This window comes from Cydia pomonella, chromosome 10 (genome assembly GCF_033807575.1).
Source record: "Cydia pomonella isolate Wapato2018A chromosome 10, ilCydPomo1, whole genome shotgun sequence".
Lineage (NCBI taxonomy): Eukaryota > Metazoa > Arthropoda > Insecta > Lepidoptera > Tortricidae > Cydia > Cydia pomonella.
The window spans coordinates 14,904,827-14,925,439 of NC_084712.1; the positions used below are offsets into that span (position 1 = coordinate 14,904,827).

At 38.4% G+C, this 20,613-nt stretch overlaps 1 protein-coding gene and 1 long non-coding RNA gene across 2 annotated transcripts in view; both read left to right on the forward strand.

The window, feature by feature from the left end:
• Nucleotides 1-3,774: 3,774 nt before the first annotated feature.
• LOC133522250 (uncharacterized) lies at nucleotides 3,775-4,294 on the forward strand. Its single transcript, XR_009800025.1, has 2 exons — nucleotides 3,775-3,998; nucleotides 4,102-4,294. It is a non-coding gene; the product is annotated as an uncharacterized LOC133522250 (long non-coding RNA).
• Nucleotides 4,295-19,447: 15,153 nt separating this feature from the next.
• Nucleotides 19,448-20,613, forward strand: part of LOC133522240 (uncharacterized) — a 137,073-nt gene continuing 135,907 nt past the window's right edge. The window contains exon 1 of the mRNA XM_061857507.1: nucleotides 19,448-20,179. Within this exon, the coding sequence (XP_061713491.1) occupies nucleotides 19,581-20,179 (599 nt within the window). The 5' untranslated portion in view covers nucleotides 19,448-19,580. The remainder of the gene's footprint in view (nucleotides 20,180-20,613) is intronic.

A 20,613-nucleotide genomic window follows, 5' to 3' on the forward strand; every position in this document is an offset into this window, starting at 1 on the left:
CTATCAATATCCATTATGTTTTAGCTGTGAACATATAAAAATAACTTTTTGTAAATTGTAGTTAAGAAGTTGTATATAGTTGTTTATTTGTTTTGATTTGTTGTAGGTACCATTTTTTTTAGCCTGTAAGTGTCTTACTGCTGGACAAAGCCCTCCCCTCCTTCTCGCCATTTGGTCCTATCTAATGCACACTCCCGCCACTCTTTACAAAATGTATCAAGGTCGTCCCGCCATCTCCGTGGGTCCCAGTCTGTGGCTAGTTTGGTCCAGAGCTCTTTTTACTTTAGCTTGGCGGCTTTCATGCCCGCATCCACAATGCTGGTTTTGGAACCCAGTTCGGTGTTTCTAATACGGTCGGCTCTGCGAACACCCAGTAAACTGCGTTCCATTGCTCTTTGGCAAACCTTGAGTCTGGACTTTTTAGACTTAATTTGAGACCATGTTTGGGCGACGTAGGTACACATGTCGACAAGGTTGCGCTTTAAAAAGAGTGGAAGGTTACCCTTCCAGGACCAGAAGCTCTTCCAGGCGTTTTGCGATACGGCGATCGACTTCTTTGAACTGCCTGTTGTCGAAGGATACTAACTGGCCCAAGTAGATATACTCGTTGACATACTGCACATCCCGCCCATCTACCTCTACACTACGTTTTGCGTGGTTGGTCATCAACTGAGTCTTGGCTCTATTCATGATGAGTTCGACGTCAAGGCTTGCCTCGCAAACTTCTTGGAGCATTTGTTCGGGTTGGGATGCGGTGTGGCAGAATAGGACAATGTCGGCGGCAAAGCGCAGGTTGATTAACATTTTCCGCCGACGTCGATTCCTATTAGGTAATAAATATTATTTCCTAAAGTAAATTCTAAAATTTAAAAGTTTAATTGAATACTTGAATTTCGAGCGATTTACTTAGTCGGTCATGCCTGCATTCGACAAACATCATCTTTTCTTTGAGAAAAAAGTCCCCTATAGGCAGGCGCTAATGACGATGCCGAATCAGATAATTCTTCTTCGTTTGCCAAACGCCGATGCGGCATTCAAAGCAGTCGGGATTAGCGCATCATCGAGTCGTTTATCAGAGACGCCCATCTCGAGCGGGTAATCCATTCTCATAAGCGGAGCGGATCGCCCGCAGAGGCGTTTACAATTCGACACCATAATCCCCTCCGATATTTCACTAACGCCATTCTTATACGACGAACGTAATAGGAGTGAACGTAATATTTCTAAGGTTTGGTCTACCTACCTAGACGAATTATTTTTAGAAAGACAGTTAAATCTTACAGTGGCTTTGTAAACTCTTAAAATGGTTCGTTTCATTGTCAATGCCAAATCAGTTTTAGATATTGTATAAATTACAAAATAACCGTAAATGCCAATGATTTTTAGAAAATTTCAAGGAGTACTGTTATGTATTAATCATGTACCCCTCCCCTTGATCGACATCAACTTCTCCACATTTTACTTATATGCTACTATTGGGACAGTTTTGCTCCTAAGTGTAGGTAATGATAAGTAGATACAGTAGTAGATGCAGTAGTAGACACCTACTGGCATAAGTAAATTTATTAATTTCCGCTACACAAATGTTGTGGAAGAGATCGCTTTTTAGCGATAAACCGCGTGTTGTTTACCTCTGCTTGTTTTTGTGTATTCTTTTGTATTGTTTTTATTTTATTTAGGTGTGCAATAAAGAGTATTTGTGTTGTATTGTATTGTATTATGAAGTTGTAAAAACATTTCTACCTACAGTTTGTTATTTATAATTGAATTAAAATTCTATAAGTACCCACTTATGTATGTACTTATAGGTATAATATAGGTACATGTGCTGGTACTGGAGGCACAATTTATACTCGAACATAAGGGTTTTTTAAGGTCAGAAACTTACATTGGTTTGCCTTAGGTGAAATATAAGATGAGGAATTGAAATTACTTCTGGCATTGCGACAGCTTTCCGACCTTCGGTGAAAGCGTGAAGCGTTGTGCGTGCTCTGAGCCATTTGGGGTATCGGCATTGTTTTCATTTCAACCATCAACTATTGCATAATCAACTGTACCCGTACCATGAGTCACTGATAGTACGAGCGAGATGCATAGAAAGTAAGTTACCTTCTCGATAGTGTTTATGTTAGTACCGAACTGGTAGCCACACTAGTTAGGTTATCGCCGAAGACGATTGCTCTCTTACGTTAAGCCTTTGTATTGGGATTTGTTTGGACTAGATAGGATTTAAGATATAGCTGTAGTTTATAACGTGTTTCAGGGAGATAACTCAATTGGCCATGGCAGGGCGGTAAAGTTACCAAAATCGTGAAATTTCCATTTAGAAATAAATCGGACACTTCTTATACAGTTAATTTCTAAAATGAAAGTTTCTCTTGTATCGTGTGAAAATTTCCTGAAATTTCCGAGACTTTTCCAGCTTTTTGGAAACTGTGCGCAACTAAGTACATCTGCTTCTCACTGACTCCTTATGTGAAATAATAAGGCCATCTTCACAATAGATGCGGATCCACATGCATCTCTGTCTCGCGCACACGCGGTCGGCGTATGATTGCGTATTTGTTGTTTATTTAACATAATTGGAGGACTAGTATCAGAAAAACTTGGGTATCTCTTGGATGATCAAATATTAAGGTTTTTTTCCCTACCCTATAGTCCGTTTTTTCCAGATTTGACATTTTATAACCTCAAAAACAGTGGTAACTTTTTCCCTCCAACATTAAATCTGAATAACTATGCACTGAAATATAGTGTCGTTTACATATTAGTTATACTGCAATATTACATATCATATGAACCCTAGCCGGAAGAAAAAGTTAATTAACACTTCTTTTGAGATTTGAAAAAATTCTATTCTTAAAAAAAACGTTGTATCGGGGATCTCGGAAACGGCTCTAACGATTTCGATGAAATTTTCTATATGGGGGTTTTAGAGGGCGAAAAACCGATCTAGCTAGGTCTTGGGAAAACAAGCATTTTTGAGTTCTATATGTTTTCCGAGCAAAGCTCTGTCCCCCAAATATTAAATATATTACACATTTAATGCATTGCACGCTTGTGTTGAAATGAGCCGGAATGTGCGCAATGGAATTTGGGCTCATTATGGTTAGTTTGTCTTGATAAGCAATTTTAATGACCGTGCAAAGAGAAGCATACAGCCCGATTCGAACTTTAATATACGTCAAACATTTGCTTAAAATAAGATATGGATTAGATATGTCAGTGTCAAAAGTGACGTTTCCTCAAACAAAACGTCACTTTTGACACAGAATTATCCAATCCATATCGTAGCTTTAATAAGAGGTTATTATATCAAACTTGAGATTTTGAAGTATTACGAGTATTCCATATTATATGTAAGATTCATTCATTGTATTGTGTATTATATGGAATTTCTTTTCTAGAAGTATGAATTTTGCATGTTTTGTCAATCAAATGTATATAATTAATATTATATTCGAGTAACAACCAACTTATTACACCATTATTGTTATCAATGTGAAAACAACCTTAATGTCATAGAAATAGAGATCAATGTTGTTATGATGTCACTAAGTCAACTTTAGATTATCGACATCATTCTATAATAAACCTTCTGTCTTTGAAATAAGGTGCAATGGTTTAAAGGCGCTGTAACTGGTTACTAATTTACGGCCGCTAGCCATGAGTCTTGGTGGTCCAGTGGCGTGCGGGCTAGACTTCTAAGTTGAAGGACCGAGGATCGATCCCCGGAACGTGTTAACTTTTTGTATGATTAGTTTGTGTATTTGAATGAATTAGAATAATATTTGCGGTCATGCCGAGAAAAATTGTAACCGACACTTGAACTTGGAATAGCGAATCATGTAGACATGTATTCTCCACTGGTGCTGTGATTTAAGATTGTAAAAAGGAATTTATGGAAATATTTTGGAATTTAAATCTAGACAATCCTACCAGTGGATGTGACATAAATTTTGTTATTTTGTGAGTGTCAAATCATCTACACCAAAGGGGTAAGTTTCAATATTAAGGAAATCCTAGTTTTGTATAGTTAGCCGTTAACGTTACTTTGTCTATCTAGTAGTGGGGAATAAAGTAGATTATGTCTTGTTTTAGCGTATCGTCATGCCCTTTTGGTGTACGGCTGAATGTGAAAAGTATAATCTGACTGAGCTAGCCTTTACCTCGGCAGCGGTTCGGCTGAGTACCTCGTCGGTCACCAGACGGAAACTCACCTGGCGTCCAAATTTAGATTAATTAGTTAGTTAAGTAGGATTAGTTATTGTAATATATATAAAGTTAATTTTTATTTGTGACCTTTATTCTTGGCTTCCCCTTGTCAACCCGTAACAAATTAGCGCCCAACGTAAAATAACGGGTGGTTGGCAAGCGGTCGTCACAGGTCAAAGTTCGTTGAGGTGAATTTTACAATTTTTGCAGCGTAATCCTCACATTGTAAGATTGTAACGCTTATTGGGTTATGATTAGTTGTTTGAAGTCTTAGTGGGTTATGTTTAAGTCGCTTGGTTAGTACTATTAAGATTAATAAGTGGTATAGTATAATAAAAAATGGTTTATTTTAAATATTCAAGAAATTTAGATGTGTATATTACGGTTATTTAGGGTATTTGGATAGCTATAGTATTTCGATTTTATTTTTGTAAGTACCTATTTAAATAGTGTTTTTTTGTCTTTTGGGTTATTATTAAGAATTATTTCAATGTTAATGTTAAATTGTGAAATGTGAATGTTTTTAATTCTTGGTGATAGTTTTTTATTGTTTTTGCAGATTTTTTATATTTATTGCTTATTGCTACGGGTAAATAGATTTAAAAATGGATCCTAATTTTTTATTGAAAGATGAATTAGAGTATGAGCTCGCATGCCGGGGGATTGTTCTGAAGGCAGCGACAGCTCCGGTTATGAAAAAGCTGCTGACTGAACTGATGCGTTCAGAGCTGGACAAAGGTTCAGGGTTAGAAATTAGGGCACCAAAGTCAGAGTCTGTGCAATATGACCTTGAAATATGCTCGGCGAAACTGCAGGTTCTGTCAAATTACATTGCGGAGTTGACTGGCAAACCAGATAGGTCGTTGTTTAAACGGTTGATCTCCAGGCTATATCACGTTCAAAATAGGTTATCTTTATTGAAACAGGTCACCGAGGCTGAGGGGGTTCGTAAGGAGGGATTGCTACAGCAGTGCCAGGTGCTGGTAGATAAGCTGGAAGGGCAAGACGACATTGTCGAGGGGGAAAACTTGACTGTAGATGATAGGGAAATTTTACAGAACACTTTAGGGGAATTGGGGCGTTTGGTTATACAAAGATTGGATGACCAAGCTAATGTTCCTGAAGACATAGGGGGCGCTTCTACGAGTAAGCATGAGCATGGGGAGGTTTTGGACAGGTGCGATAGGAGTGTTATGTTCTCAGATAGTCAATGGGAACAAGATACAAGGAGCAGGCCCAGGTTAGTGCGTAACTCAACCATGGCTGAGGAAGAGGCTTTGCCAAAACGGAAGTTAGTGCCGGTTCATCAGTGGGGTCTTAAATTCGCGGGAGGCAAAAGAATGAGCGTGAACGCATTCTTGGAACGAGTTGCGGAATTAAAAGAGGCTAGAAATGCAACTGATATAGATCTATGGCGTTACGCGATTGACTTTTTCGAAGGGGATGCATTGGTCTGGTTCAGGGCCAATAAAGAGTACGTTAGTAGTTGGGATGAGTTGGTCGTTCTCTTGAAACGTGCATTCCAGAGACCTTATTATCAGGAGGAGCTTTTAGCAGAGATAAGGGCAAGGACGCAAGGCACTGATGAGTCTGTGCTAATATATATTTCTGTCATGCAGAATATGTTCAACCGGTTGCCTAACAGGATCACGGAGAGTGAAAAAGTATTAATTATTCAGAAAAATTTATCACCATACTACCAGCGCGCCATTTGTAGGGATGTCTTTGTTTCTGTTTCCGATATGATGAATGTGCTGCGAATTGTGGAACGAACGAAGATTAATTGTGAAGGTTTCGAGCAACCTAAAATGACTGTCAATGTTTTGGAGCCAGATCTAGCGTATAGGGGTGTGGCAAATAGGGCAGAGGAAGCGGATGCACGGGTAGGCGAAATTGCGGAAATTAGGTCAGTTCAAGGCCAGGGACCAGTACAAGTGGTAAAGCGGTGCTGGAACTGTCGGGAAAGTGGACATTTATTCAGGCAGTGTACAATGCCGAAACAGCGCCTTTTTTGCTACAGGTGTGGGAAATTCGGTATAACGTCGAAGGAGTGTAGTTGTGAGGGAAACGGGCAAGGGAGAAGTTCGAGCGTTGCCAACTGAATTTCTCCCTCAAACGTGAAGGTCATGAATGGCAATCGTGGTTGGACACAGTCAAACGTTTCTTTGCTCATAATGATGGAGACTTGTGCCCGTTAGTAGTAAAAAAGGTAAATGACAATAGAAAATATGTAGTAGTGAGTATTTTAGGATACGAATGCGTAGGGTTGCTCGATGGGGGAGCATGTCGCACGGTGGTGAATGCGCGTTTTGCGGAGACACTAACTAGACTTGGATTGAAGGCCGTTAAAAGGAATCCCGTGGAAATTTCTGTGGCTGATGGAGTTGCACACCAAGTTACAGAGGTTGTTGATGTACCTATTAACTTTGATGATCAGTTTAAGGTGATGCCGGTGATGGTCATGCCGGTCTTAAAGCAAAATTTTGTCTTGGGTCAAGATTTTTTTGATGAATTTGGCATTGGGTTACGATTTAGAGGTAAAGAGGTGGATGTTAAAGGCGAATTAGCTGCGATGAATATAACGAACGAGCCTATGATCGTCGCTAGAGAAAGTCTGACTTCGAGTCAGCTTGCAGGGTTAGAGGGGTTGATAGAAGAGATGAAGAACACTGTCGGAAAGGGATTAGGGAGAACGGATATCTTAAAACATGGTATAGACACCGGTGAAAGTAAACCTATCCATCAAAAACAGTACAATTTCTCGCCAATAGTTAAACAAGCAATTGAAAAGGAGTTAGATGAGATGCTGGCCACAGACGTGGTGGAACCGTCGTGCAGCCCATGGTGCTCGCCGGTACTCATTGTTAAGAAACCCAATGGAGAAAACAGATTATGTTTAGATAGTAGACAGCTGAACAAGGTAACAAAACGAGATACATACCCTTTGCCTAGAGTGGCCAACATATTAGACAATTTACGTAATGCGAAATTCTTGAGTACAATTGATTTAAAATCGGCATTTTGGCAAATACAACTGGAACAGGGCAGCAAGGAAAAAACAGCGTTTGCCGTTCCGGGCAGAGGGTTGTTTCATTTTAAAGTGATGCCTTTTGGGTTAGTTAACGCGTCTCAAACTCAGCAAAGGCTTATGGACATTCTGTTTCATGCTGAGGATGACAAAGTCTGGGCGTATCTCGATGATATAGTTATATGTTCAGCTACGTTTGAAGAACATTTACGTCTCTTAAGGAAGGTAATGATGGTTCTGAAAACAGCTAACTTAACAGTTAATGTGGACAAGTGTAAGTTTGCTAGGCCTAGTCTAAGATATCTGGGATACATTGTTGACAAAGATGGTCTTCGAACAGATCCGGAAAAGGTGGAAGCCATTTTGAACTTCGCTAGACCAAAAACGTTTACAGAATTGAAAAGATTCATAGGGCTAGCAAGCTGGTACAGACGTTTTGTCAAAGATTTTTCAATGGTGGCATCCCCACTTCATGACTTGACCAAGGGCAAGAAGAAGAAGTTGGTTTGGACTGAGGAAGCTGAAGCAGCCTGGATAAGTCTAAAAACCCTGTTAACATCAACACCAGTGATGACGTGTCCTGACTACACGAAGCCATTCGTAATTCAATGTGACGCCTCCAGTACAGGCGTAGGAGCGGTTCTTTGTCAGAAGGTGGCCGATGTTGACCAACCGGTAGCGTATTTAAGCCGTAAACTAAACGATACAGAGGCAAAATATTCGGCTTCAGAACGGGAACTGCTGAGTGTCGTGTTCGCAATTGAGAAATTTAGACCGTACATTGATGGAACACGATTTACAGTTGTGACGGATCATAGCGCACTACTGTGGCTTCATAAGATGAAGGACCCACATGGCAGATTGGCACGCTGGGCTATGAAACTACAGCAATTCGATTTCGACATCATTCATAGACCGGGGAAATGCCATATTGTTCCTGATGCTTTGTCTCGAGGAGTACTGCAAACAGAGTGTGAAATTGAAGTTATCGAAATTTTGGATAGTCACAAGGACGTTTGGTATAAGAATAAGGTTGCAAAGGTAGCCAAAGAGGACATCAATTCCAGTTGGACGGTTAGCGATGGATTACTGTTTAAAAAGGTTCCCATGAAAGAATTCCCTAATGAGGACGACATGTGGAAACTTTTTGTGCCTGAGCCGTTGCGGAAAAAAGTACTTCAAGAGTGTCATGACATTCCCACCTCCGGTCATTTAGGCATAAGGAAAACCTATTTTAGGATCAAGCAGAAATTTTTTTGGCACGACATGCTTCGAGACGTGAAACAGTACGTAAGGGCGTGTGAATGTTGTGCTAGCCGCAAAGTCTCCCAAGAGTCACCTCTAGGTCATATGGGGCAGCACAGAGAAGTGAAGTGGCCTTGGCAAGTAGTAGCCATGGACTTTATGGGTCCATTTCCAAAGAGTAAGAAGTGTAACACCATGTTATTAGTAGTAACCTGCTTGTTCAGCAAGTTCACTGTTTTATTTCCTCTACGTACAGGGAAGGCGGACAAAATGTGCGAGACTCTAGAAAAATTATTCTTGTTATTCGGTGCACCAAAAGTGATTGTCTGTGATAATGGGAAACAGTTCGAGTCACATTTATTTAAGGACTTAGCTTCAAAGTACTGTGTAGAAATTAGTTACACCCCGCACTATCATCCACAGAGCAATCCTACCGAAAGAGTAAATCGCGTAATAGGGACAATGATTTCTTCATATATAACGTCAAAGAAGCATAATGAATGGGATAGTAGTATAGATGAAATAGGCCATGCGATTAGAACAGCGGTTCATGAAACCACGCGGCTGACCCCATCATACTTGTTTTTTGGTAGGGAAACTGCAGTTTCGAATTTAACACCCTTGCCCTCTGCTCAACCATTAATTATTCCGACAGATAGTGTCACCGTAAATACGGGACCTTATCTGGACAGTCTAGAAGAAAGAGGGGCAATATTCAAAGAAGTACAAGATAAAATAAAAAACGCACACATTAAGAGTAGTTTTCGTTATAATCAAGGGACAAGACTGGCAACATTTGAGGTAGGTGATATAGTCTGGAGAAGAACCAAATATTTGTCTAATGCAGGTAACAAATTCATGGCTAAGCTAGCTCCTAAATTTGACAGGGCTGTTGTAGTGGAAAAATTGTCGGACATTGTGTTTAGGTTAAACAACGCACATGGAAAGAATATTGGAATTTGGCATATTAAGGATATGAAACCCTACTATAAAAAATAAATAAATAAATTTTATTTATTTATTTTTTTAATGAGGGAAGGGGCATGTTATGATGTCACTAAGTCAACTTTAGATTATCGACATCATTCTATAATAAACCTTCTGTCTTTGAAATAAGGTGCAATGGTTTAAAGGCGCTGTAACTGGTTACTAATTTACGGCCGCTAGCCATGAGTCTTGGTGGTCCAGTGGCGTGCGGGCTAGACTTCTAAGTTGAAGGACCGAGGATCGATCCCCGGAACGTGTTAACTTTTTGTATGATTAGTTTGTGTATTTGAATGAATTAGAATAATATTTGCGGTCATGCCGAGAAAAATTGTAACCGACACTTGAACTTGGAATAGCGAATCATGTAGACATGTATTCTCCACTGGTGCTGTGATTTAAGATTGTAAAAAGGAATTTATGGAAATATTTTGGAATTTAAATCTAGACAATCCTACCAGTGGATGTGACATAAATTTTGTTATTTTGTGAGTGTCAAATCATCTACACCAAAGGGGTAAGTTTTAATATTAAGGAAATCCTAGTTTTGTATAGTTAGCCGTTAACGTTACTTTGTCTATCTAGTAGTGGGGAATAAAGTAGATTATGTCTTGTTTTAGCGTATCGTCATGCCCTTTTGGTGTACGGCTGAATGTGAAAAGTATAATCTGACTGAGCTAGCCTTTACCTCGGCAGCGGTTCGGCTGAGTACCTCGTCGGTCACCAGACGGAAACTCACCTGGCGTCCAAATTTAGATTAATTAGTTAGTTAAGTAGGATTAGTTATTGTAATATATATAAAGTTAATTTTTATTTGTGACCTTTATTCTTGGCTTCCCCTTGTCAACCCGTAACAATGTTTTCTTACCCAAATCTCAATATCCTGGCATAGGTAAATGATGGTTTACTTTAAAAAAAAGTTACAATGGAAAATATTTAATTGATTGGATAAATAAGATTGATATAAATACGAGTATCAGAATGTTGAAAATATTGTTAATAATATTATTACATGAGATTTAAATTTTATTATAAGTTTGTTAATTATGTAAGCAATTTATTTGCCAGCGAGAAACGTTTTAGTTTTTTTTTAAACGTTTGCTTTGGCACCAATTACGATGTTTAAAAAAAGTTGTGCTGATGATTTTCACTATTGATTCTCGAATTTTCATGTTTGATGTATCGATACATATTTGATGACAATTAAATTATTTTAAGTAATACAAACTGAAGTCTTTTAATGAAATTTGTTTCATGTATATACTTGTTATATTCCAAGCTGCATAATATAATATTTGTATAGTAACACAGGTGATCCGCGGCAGTATCTAAGTCGCGGAGAAACCGCGTCGGCACTTTCTCCAAGGCCGGCGCCTACCCCCACTACGCAACGATAATGCCATAATCTAAAGTTGAATACAAAATAATACATCATATTATATTATTAGACGCTTGTTGGACATGCTTGTTTAAATATGCCATTTATATCATAACAACAAAGGCAGTACCTACCGGTCTTACTTTTATATGATATAGCTAACTTGATGATTTTATGTGTTTTGTGTATCGAGATTTGAATGGAAATTCATGTTTTGGCAGTAAATAGAAAAACAAATTAAAATAAATTAGGTAATAAATAAAGATTATGTTTTTTAAGCTTCGTGTACGGTCGGCAGTGCTCTCACTAAAACTATCTAGTTGTATTTAGGACACCTAATATACATACTGCTTTATTATAAGGCACCGACTGTGGGCACATTTGTCGAATCGGCCGAATGACTATGAAAATGCAACGTGAAATGACTCTGTAGCACTAGCTAGTTATTTTTCTGGAAATTCATTTTAATTCAAATGTTGTTATCATGATAAAGCAAAACGTAATTTATTTACGATTAGCGCTTTTATTATTCCCTAGTCGCACGGCAAAGCGTAATCTCAGACATAGCAGGTAAACACAGACTCGACTAGTTTAAAAATTCGTTTGTCACTTGGCGATATTAAAAATTCAAGCACTCCTCGTTGCCTAAGCCTTTATTATCCAAGAGCGTCAGTTTAATATTAAGTTAGGTTTGAGTAAATCTCTATTCTAAGAGATTTTGTTCGAAAGGATTAAATAAACCGGGGATTTATGCAGAATGGCGGAGTTTGGTGGAGTGTGATATTTCCGAGAGTATCGTGAACCAACCATTTTGCTGAGTGATTGATTTGCTTTAGCTAAACGTCTATTAAGACATCAAGTATATAGTAGGTATCTAACACGAAATTAAATTGAAAGAGGACATTCGCTGCTCGCAAATGAATCACAACGTGAATTGTACATGCTATACAGATGCACCGAATATTCGGTAATTATTCGGGTTTCGGCATATTCGGCAAGTTTTTTAATGTTCGTATTCAGCCGAATTATTCGGTTAAAGTGCCGAATATTCGGTGAATATGTTTTTTTTTATTTTATTGGTATGTTTGTCTTGTTGTAACTAGAGATGGGCCGAATATGGACCTTGCCAAATACGAATATTGTCCAGATCTTACCGAACCGACTACTCTGCTGCTAATGTAATTGAACCGTTTTCAAATGGCTTATTAGGAGAATAAAGATCAACCGAATAGTTCGGCCGAATATTCGGTTCGGTAAGATCTGAACTGAACATTCGCCCAAATATTTGTATTCGAAAAAATGCATATTCCGTCCTCTTTAGTAGGTACAGTCAGCATCAAAAGTTTCAAAAGTATTTACCATTCTGAATCAGCTTAACAAAATGTGGTGGTTCTATATGTAGAACAATAAGGACGGCAAAAGATATACTTCTGAATGTAAATTTAAGAGATTTATCTATATTTGGAATAGTTATCCGGAATATCAGATACTTTTGGCGCGTTGTTTCATCCGCTACTGTTGATGCTGACTGTACATGCCATGTAAGCACATTTGTGGCGAACATTCCCAAAAACAAAACTGCGTATAAATTTTTTTTCGTTGAAATAGCGTCTTTGCTACTAAGGCACTTTGCCAATGTCAAGTAAGACAGAGATTCAGTATTATTATTGTAAACATTATAAGGTAATAAAATTGTGAATAGTTGTTTCAGATTCTTAGAAAACTAATTATATTTTTGGAAGAACTGTTTTATAAAGTAAACTAACTACCAATAAGTAAGTAGATATATTTTATTAATTATTCATATAATGACATATCTAACCACTTGAATTCAATAGTAAACAATATCTTTATTTATTAGTGTAATACGTACAATAACCGTCTGCTAAAATTAAAGAGGATAGTATTCCTACAGAAATAAGTATACACAGTTGATTCATTACCGATGTATAAAAAAAAATAGCCACAACCGAATACAGAACCTCCTCCTACTATGAAATTGAAGTCGGTTAAAAATAGGGAAAGCAAAGGCAAATATATCATGCAAATATTACAAATTATTCTAATGTAATTCGTTTAAGGATGCCCCTTTAAATCTGGCAAACTGTTAATACCTATATAGTTTATAAAGTTGCAAATACAACATTTCTGATTTATTCAAACCGATTGTATAAAAAACGAGTTAAATGAGCTAGCAGCTTAAGCGTTAAAGTTCAAGAATTACATAATGAAAGAAAGCACTGAACCATTCAGCTTTATAGACAGCTACTTTAACACTAGAAGCCAAATCTCCGTATAAAAAGAGGAATTCGCGAGTATAAACCTATATGTACAGAACATTACGGCCCAAAGAATCTGGAATTTCCTGGATTCAACGGGCATCAGTAATGAACTTTAAAGGGCTGTCACAATAGACCAAAGCCTGGTCGACGTGGCATTCAAAGGCCCACAAACTACAATAATAATAATAATAAGTTAGGTTAGGTTTTTTATAATGTGTTTATATCTTTTGTATTGTTTTGTAAGTGTTTTTATATTTTACTTTTATATCCATATTATAAAAAATCCTAACCTAAGATATTGAATGAATAAAGAGAATAATAATAATAATAAATAAACCTATATCGCGATTTATGCGATGCTTTATATCATCAAAATGCGGTTAGTGAAAAATTTACATAATTACGAAAGAGTTACACGATGTTAGTGGTATATAATATGCATTTTTAATGTTAATGCTACACATACAACTTATTTCGTACAGAAGTTGTATTAATTATTTTTATCAAGAAGTGATAGTATTAAGGAAAAGTGCGGTAATTGATGATTATTAAAATGGTGCCAAGCATCCTGGCATGTGCTAGCCTTTACGTACCTATTATATATGTATAAAAATATATGTTATTCACATTATTCCATTGTAGTAAAATATAGACTAGTGGCTCTGTGAGCTGTAAACCTCGCGATAAGCTCAGAAAATATAGAAGTGAAAAATACTTAGATGGCGGAGTCATTATCGTCGATAATTTTCCAAATGCTGAATCTACAAAAAAATCTATTTCATCATAGAATCTGATTACAAAATTCCACGAGGATCGGTTGAGAATTGCAACCTATATAGAGGAAAACATCCGGACATACGAAAGCAGATTGCCCAAGTCAAAACGGATTCCTTCGCGAACCCTTCGGTCAATAAAAATTACGTATTATTCAGTTCTTTATTTTTATGAATTAAATATGTTCGCCAGTTTGTCAGTCAGCAAGTATAAGTACATACCTACTCGTTCTTACTAGGCTTAGTTACTGTAACTGGTCCAGTCTGCCAAATGTGGCCGACGGCGACGTGGCCTCTCCTGTGAACTCTAAAGTCTATAAGTTACAGTTAAAACTTGGACTTCATGATAAAATCACGGAACATGAGCGATTCTGTAATGTTTTGATTTCGCTTCTGCTTTTAGGTTAGCTTAAGCTCTTGAAGGCGACTTCGGTTTGCTAAATGCTCTTAAGTTCAGACTCAGAACCGCAATGAGGATTCCTCTTGCATTACAAGTTACAAGCTTTTATGAAACAATCCCAAGGCCGTAAACTCATATTGCTTGCAGTGTTAAATGGTATAGTGTACGTTAATTTTAAAATTTGTCAGGTTTACACTCTGTAAATTATTGAAGTCACGGTTACTTCATTTGCTAAGTGCAGGATTAAATAAATAAATTCATACTTAATGTAGCTTACTTAGGGCGCGTATTCACTATAAACAAATTTGTTTATAAACAGTGTTTACCAACAATGTTTATAGTGAATACGCGTCTCTATTCATTTTTAAGTGATGCGCGTAAACAAAACAGATGCGAGTTAGAAAGTCCTTGGTCGGAGGTGTGATATAACTATCGCAGAGCCGGAAATGTGCTGATCCGTGCGGATCTACGTAACACATTATGTACCTACAATATTATGCACTGAAATGATGCCATCGTATCATAACGCTTTTGAAGAAGGCAATTATAAATTTAAATCTGTTTACAATGGAGGCTCAGCTATTAATTTCGGAGCGCGCATGTTCTACTTCTAACCTAGTTTATTTAAAAACCTACGCAGTATTTAATGTAATTAACATACATAACAATTTTACTTGTATTCACACTAGAGATTATTGTAACGGATTGTGCAAACATTTTGATTAGGCTTTTTTTATACTACGTCGGTGGCAAACAAGCATACGGCCCGCCTGATGGTAAGCGGTTTCCGTAGCCTATGTACGCCTGCAACTCCAGAGGAGTTACATGCGCGTTGCCGACCCTAAACCCCCCTCCCCCTCGTTTAGCTAATTAAAATTAGTTTTTGGAAGGGAATGGCTAGTACACTCGGCATTTTAAAGTATTATCATATAAGTTTTTGGCAAAAATTTAATTTTTGGTACAATCTTTTATCGCTGACTGTACCTTTCTTTCCACAGGCAACTAATACTCATCGAGACAATTCTAAAAATCCCAAACACAATTAGGGTGCGTTGTTTTATCACAGAGTTCCTGTGGCCACCTCCTGTCTCCATCATCAGATCATCTCGATGGTACCATAATATTGCATTGTCATCCTACTTACATATGTATGCAAATTTTCAGCTTCATCGGAAACCGGAAAGTGGGTCAAATTTAACTTGCAAGATTTGATTACAAACAGACAACGTTCAGGTGAAAGTAAATAAAAGCGTGTAATAAAATAGGACAATTTACACAGATCGACCTAGCCCCACAGCAAGCTAAATAAGGCTAGTGTTGTGGTACAGTCAGCATCAAAAGTAGGGGATGAAACAACGCTCCAAAAGTATCTGATATTCCGTATAACTTTTCCAAATGTAGATATTTATCTAAAATTCCCGTTCAAAAATAAATCTTTTATACCTAGTCTTAGTTGTTCTATATTAAAGACATCACTTTTTGTTAAGCTGTTACAGAATGGTAGATACTTATGAAGCGTTATTTGATCCGCTACTTTTGATGCTGACTGTACTAGACGACGATATACATAATATATAATTATATATTATAGACATATGTACTTACATAATATACATAGAACATATAATTATCATTGGACGACAAATAAATAAAAAAGTGTGAACAGTAGAATATATCATTAAGCTTTTGACAGTTTGATTATATAAGTAAATAGTATATTATTGTGTCACAATTAGGGAATGATCCCAGTACTGAGTTTGTATGCCGAGAACCGGGAATTCCCGGTTCCGGTACTGTATATGTATAGAAAGGAGCAAAATGATACCTATACAGCGTGTATTTTTGATACGAACACATAATCAAAGGGCAGTTAGATTAGGCTGTAATTAACGCACTTTCATAGGTTAGCAAGCAATGAATCTCTTTAATGACGTGACGTCACAACTGTCACAAGTGATCATGATGTACGAAATACATTGCCGCTCGAAAAAAAATCAAAAATTAATTATGCTCTGGTAGTGAAGACTAAACAAAAAAAATCTTTCAGAATTTTTTTATAGCACTGAAACCTACGTCTAGTTTGTGTGAGGTTATATCAAAAATACACACTGTATTTACATTGAACCCTGAGCGTAGCGAGGGATTCAAGTGTTAACGCCTAGGTGGAAATAATTTTTCTACCATGTGACACATAGGTACTTTGTTCTAGTAATGTCACGGGGTGTCTAAAAAGTCTTAAACGACGAGTACCTGCAGTGCAGTGTTACTATAACCAGCAAATCATGGAAGTATCTAATATCGACAACTTTTTTTTAATATACTACGTCGGTGGCAAACAAGCATACGGCCCGCCTGATGGTAAGCAGTATCCGTAGCCTATGTACGCCTGCAACTCCAGAGGAGTTACATGCGCGTTGCCGACCCTAACCCCCTCCCGCCCCTCGTAATCGTAATTTCGCAATATAAAATATAAACGCATCTACATGCAGTATAATATTAAATTATTATTATTTGCTACTGTAAATAAATCATATTAATTATTTATAAAGTATGTGCAATTTACTGAGTTTTAACAAGCACGGTTTTAATAATAAACGTAATGATTACTGTTCTTTTAATAATAGTTGATATTAAATCGCAGCACATTGATAAAAAGTATAACGAATGTTTTAATTTACTTTATAAAGAAAGCGTTCTCAGTTCGTCGGGTTATTTACACTTTTTTTACACACTTTTATTTGGCTTAACTGCCATAGTGGCCATATCTTCGAAATAATCGTTTTATGATATGGCAATCATTTCATGAAATGATCGGTTGGCCACATCATGAAAAAGTCAAACCTAGAACCATATCAAATTGACAAATTCTATGATCTGGCCACGACATATATAGTTTTGATACTCGTATAACCGCAACCGTAAACAACCCGTAGGTTTTAGTGCTATTCGTTTTGACTACCAGACCATAATTAATTTTTCGCAAAATTCTTCGTGTCATTAAATGCGACGTTTTGAGTTAAAAGAAAGTAGTGAGACAGGTTTGCTGAATTATTGTACAGTGCACTAAGAGAGGTACGGGCATTGTGAATGTCATCTCGCTTTGTGTGGTAGGGCACAGCCAGTGGATGTCATTCCAGATCTAGAGCAGAGCCCAACTGGGGAAGTACCTCCACCTTACAGAAAACCGCAGCCAAATAACACTAGACCCTACTCATAGTGTTGTGTTCCTGCCGGTGAGTAAGGTTGCCAGAGCTCAACGAGGGGGTGGGGGGTGGGTTTAGGGTCGGCAACGCGCATGTAACTCCTCTGGAGTTGCAGGCGTACATAGGCTACGGAGACTGCTTACCATCAGGCGGGCCGTATGCTTGTTTGCCACCGACGTAGTATTAAAAAAAAGTGGAAACTGGATAAGTGTAATCGCAAGGGACCGGCTGTTTAATTCCGCTTATCCAGGTTTTCCAGTTATCCAGGTTCAAATAAAATGTTTTCTCACTTAGAGAGGCTCTCGCTAACAGAGGTTGTGGGTGTTAGTAATGTCGCTTATAGAGGTCACGTATAGTATGGTCAAATAAAAGATCAAAACTTAAATAATCATCTTTTATTAAATATGTATCTATGTGGATATGTAAGTATTAACAAAAACTAGATATGTAATCCTGACTTTTAAAAAAGCAATCCTGTAAATAATCCACAGTACTCGTATACAAAAATAATATCTGTCCTTTGTTATGAAGTAACTTCATTGAAACAACTTCCCATTTACATAGTCTGTTATAATTTTTAATTTATCCCGAAGAGATAAACACGTGAATTTGCGCTTAGGCATTGCTTGTCTAACAGCACGGTACCGCACCATGGCTAAAAGAACCAAACTGATCGATGTGTGATCTCATACAAAATACGTAGTTAAAACACGAACCATAAGGTTAACGAAACAAACTACCCTCCTTGTGATTATTAAAAATACATATTTTAAAACGCCGAGCTATTCCACTCCTATAGGTTTCGGAGACGGCTGCTTCCAGTTACAGAGGTAAAAATAAGAAATTTGCGAAAAAATGGATTCCGCTTATAGAGGTTCCAAAATTCCACATCACTTCATTAAAGATTGGTTTGGTTATATTCATATATTCATATTCATATTCGTTTATTTGTATTAAGCGGCCATATCAAAACTACACGCTGTAGGTATAGTAGTTACCTATATGTGTGTGCTTCGTTTCTTGTGATTAGAATTAGAACCACTTCCCGGTGGCTGATTCATTTAAAATTTGGAGTGATTCCGTTATTCCGATGAAAATGGAATAATAAGCTAAAATGGAGCTGATCTTAAATATGTTGCAGTCAGAAGGTAACCTAAATCACATACATTATGATGTCATGTTAGCCTGTTTTGTAACGCCTGTTCCTTTCTGGGAGATTATTTAAAAAATCCTATTAAAATATTTATAAAGAAGAAGAGGTATGAATTTAAAAAAACCTACACAAACATTACGACAGTGAAAACATAGGGTTGTTTTGTTTTAGTCCCATATTTATGAACTTACCTCTGTTCTCTCTTAAACTGCAGCGTCGATTGATTTATCAATACAGCCAAATGTGTTGGTCGTTCATTTGCTGTCAGCGACAATCGAAAATATCTCGGTAATAGTCGAGTGTAAGGGTCGGGGGTTCAATGACATCGTTAGAACGATTACTGGGAGTGCTTGATTTGACACAGGATAACGAACTTTATGATATTATTTATGAAACCGGTTTTATGTACGAGTAGTGAGTACCTAGTTGTAATATCCATGACTATAGGTAGTCCCCTACTTAGTTTTATGTTATAACAGGACAAGTCAATTACTGATTTTATTATAAATCGTCATAATTGCCATAAACGTTATACCTATTTCGTAAGCCATAGATCATCATCATTTGAATCATGCATTATTTATATGAATGTTTAAAAAAACATGCTAATAGAAGTTTGTGTATTATTTTCATAGATTAAAAAAAAATCGAACTGGTATATTGGAAACTAATTAAGAGACGTATTCAGCAACCTGACATGTAATAATACCAATTTGATATCAGGGAGTCACGTTCTGCGCTTGCGCAATTACGATTGAGTGCACGACGCGTTGATACTGAGATGTTTCTGAATTTAATCCCTATCGTCTAAAAACTATTTTGATGTTTTCGCTAAGCATGTTGTGTTATTTGGTGCAGGTAGTAGCGGTAGCGGTGGCGGGTGGCGCGCTGGTGCGCGAGTGCGGCGGATGGTGGCGGGATGAGCGGCGGCGCGCTGGCGCTGACCGCCCTGTCCGGGCCGCCGCTGTCCGCCGCCGAGGCGCTCTCCTCGCTGCTATGGCAGCCGTACGAGTGTCGCTCGCCGCCCCTCGCGCGCTCCCGTACCGACGGAGCCCTAGCCGAGAGAGGGGGCGCTCAGTCGCCGAGCGGCGGTCGTCATGCGCGCGCGCCACTCTCGATACCCCGCCACGAGATGCGGCTGCCCGTTCCGGCCGAGGCGGTCTCGGTACGAGTCCCGGCCGAGGATGTCGTGTCAAGTGTGATAGTGCAAGTGCAGGATGCGCCTGTCAGTTGTAATGTAAACAGTGCGGTGCAGACGGAACGGGAGAGGAGTGTTGCTAGCGCGGAGTGCCAGACTGAGGAGCCTGCGCGACGACGCCGCACGAGGCGCGCGCGGGCGCCGCGGGTGCCGGAACTGCTGGAGAGCGTGCCTCCTCCCCCATATAGCACGCTGCCCCCACCGCAGCTGCCGCCACCCCCGGCGCACCCGCTGCCGCTGCCGGTGCCGGTGCCGCCGGCACCGATCATCGCGCCACATCCCCCTGCGCATAGGTTCCCCTTCCAGCCCATCCCACTCAGGTACTTGTCTATAAGTTAGGAAAACCTCATAAAACAATGCATGTAACGATTACTATCATGATTTACTGCCGTAATAATATTCAAGGATAAGCTATATAAAGGCCTCGGTACTGTTAGAAATAAACATTAAATTTCATGCGGAGTGGCTAATTCTTGTTACAAACAGGATGTAGGGTAGAGAAATGCTTTGATATAAATTGTTGTTGTGAATAATGTGATGGTTCTTAATGTTATTCTTCTTAATAACGTTAATGCACATCTCATCATAATCACAGATGTTTAACAGTAATACCTACGTGTTTACACCGTTGACACGCGATTGTGGACAAAGATGCTCATTAGTCGGTCAGGTTGTAGTTACGGCTGTGGAGAAAGGCGGACTCGCGTGTATACAACAGCCGGAACAGAGATCGAGATAGGTAAGGTACATACGA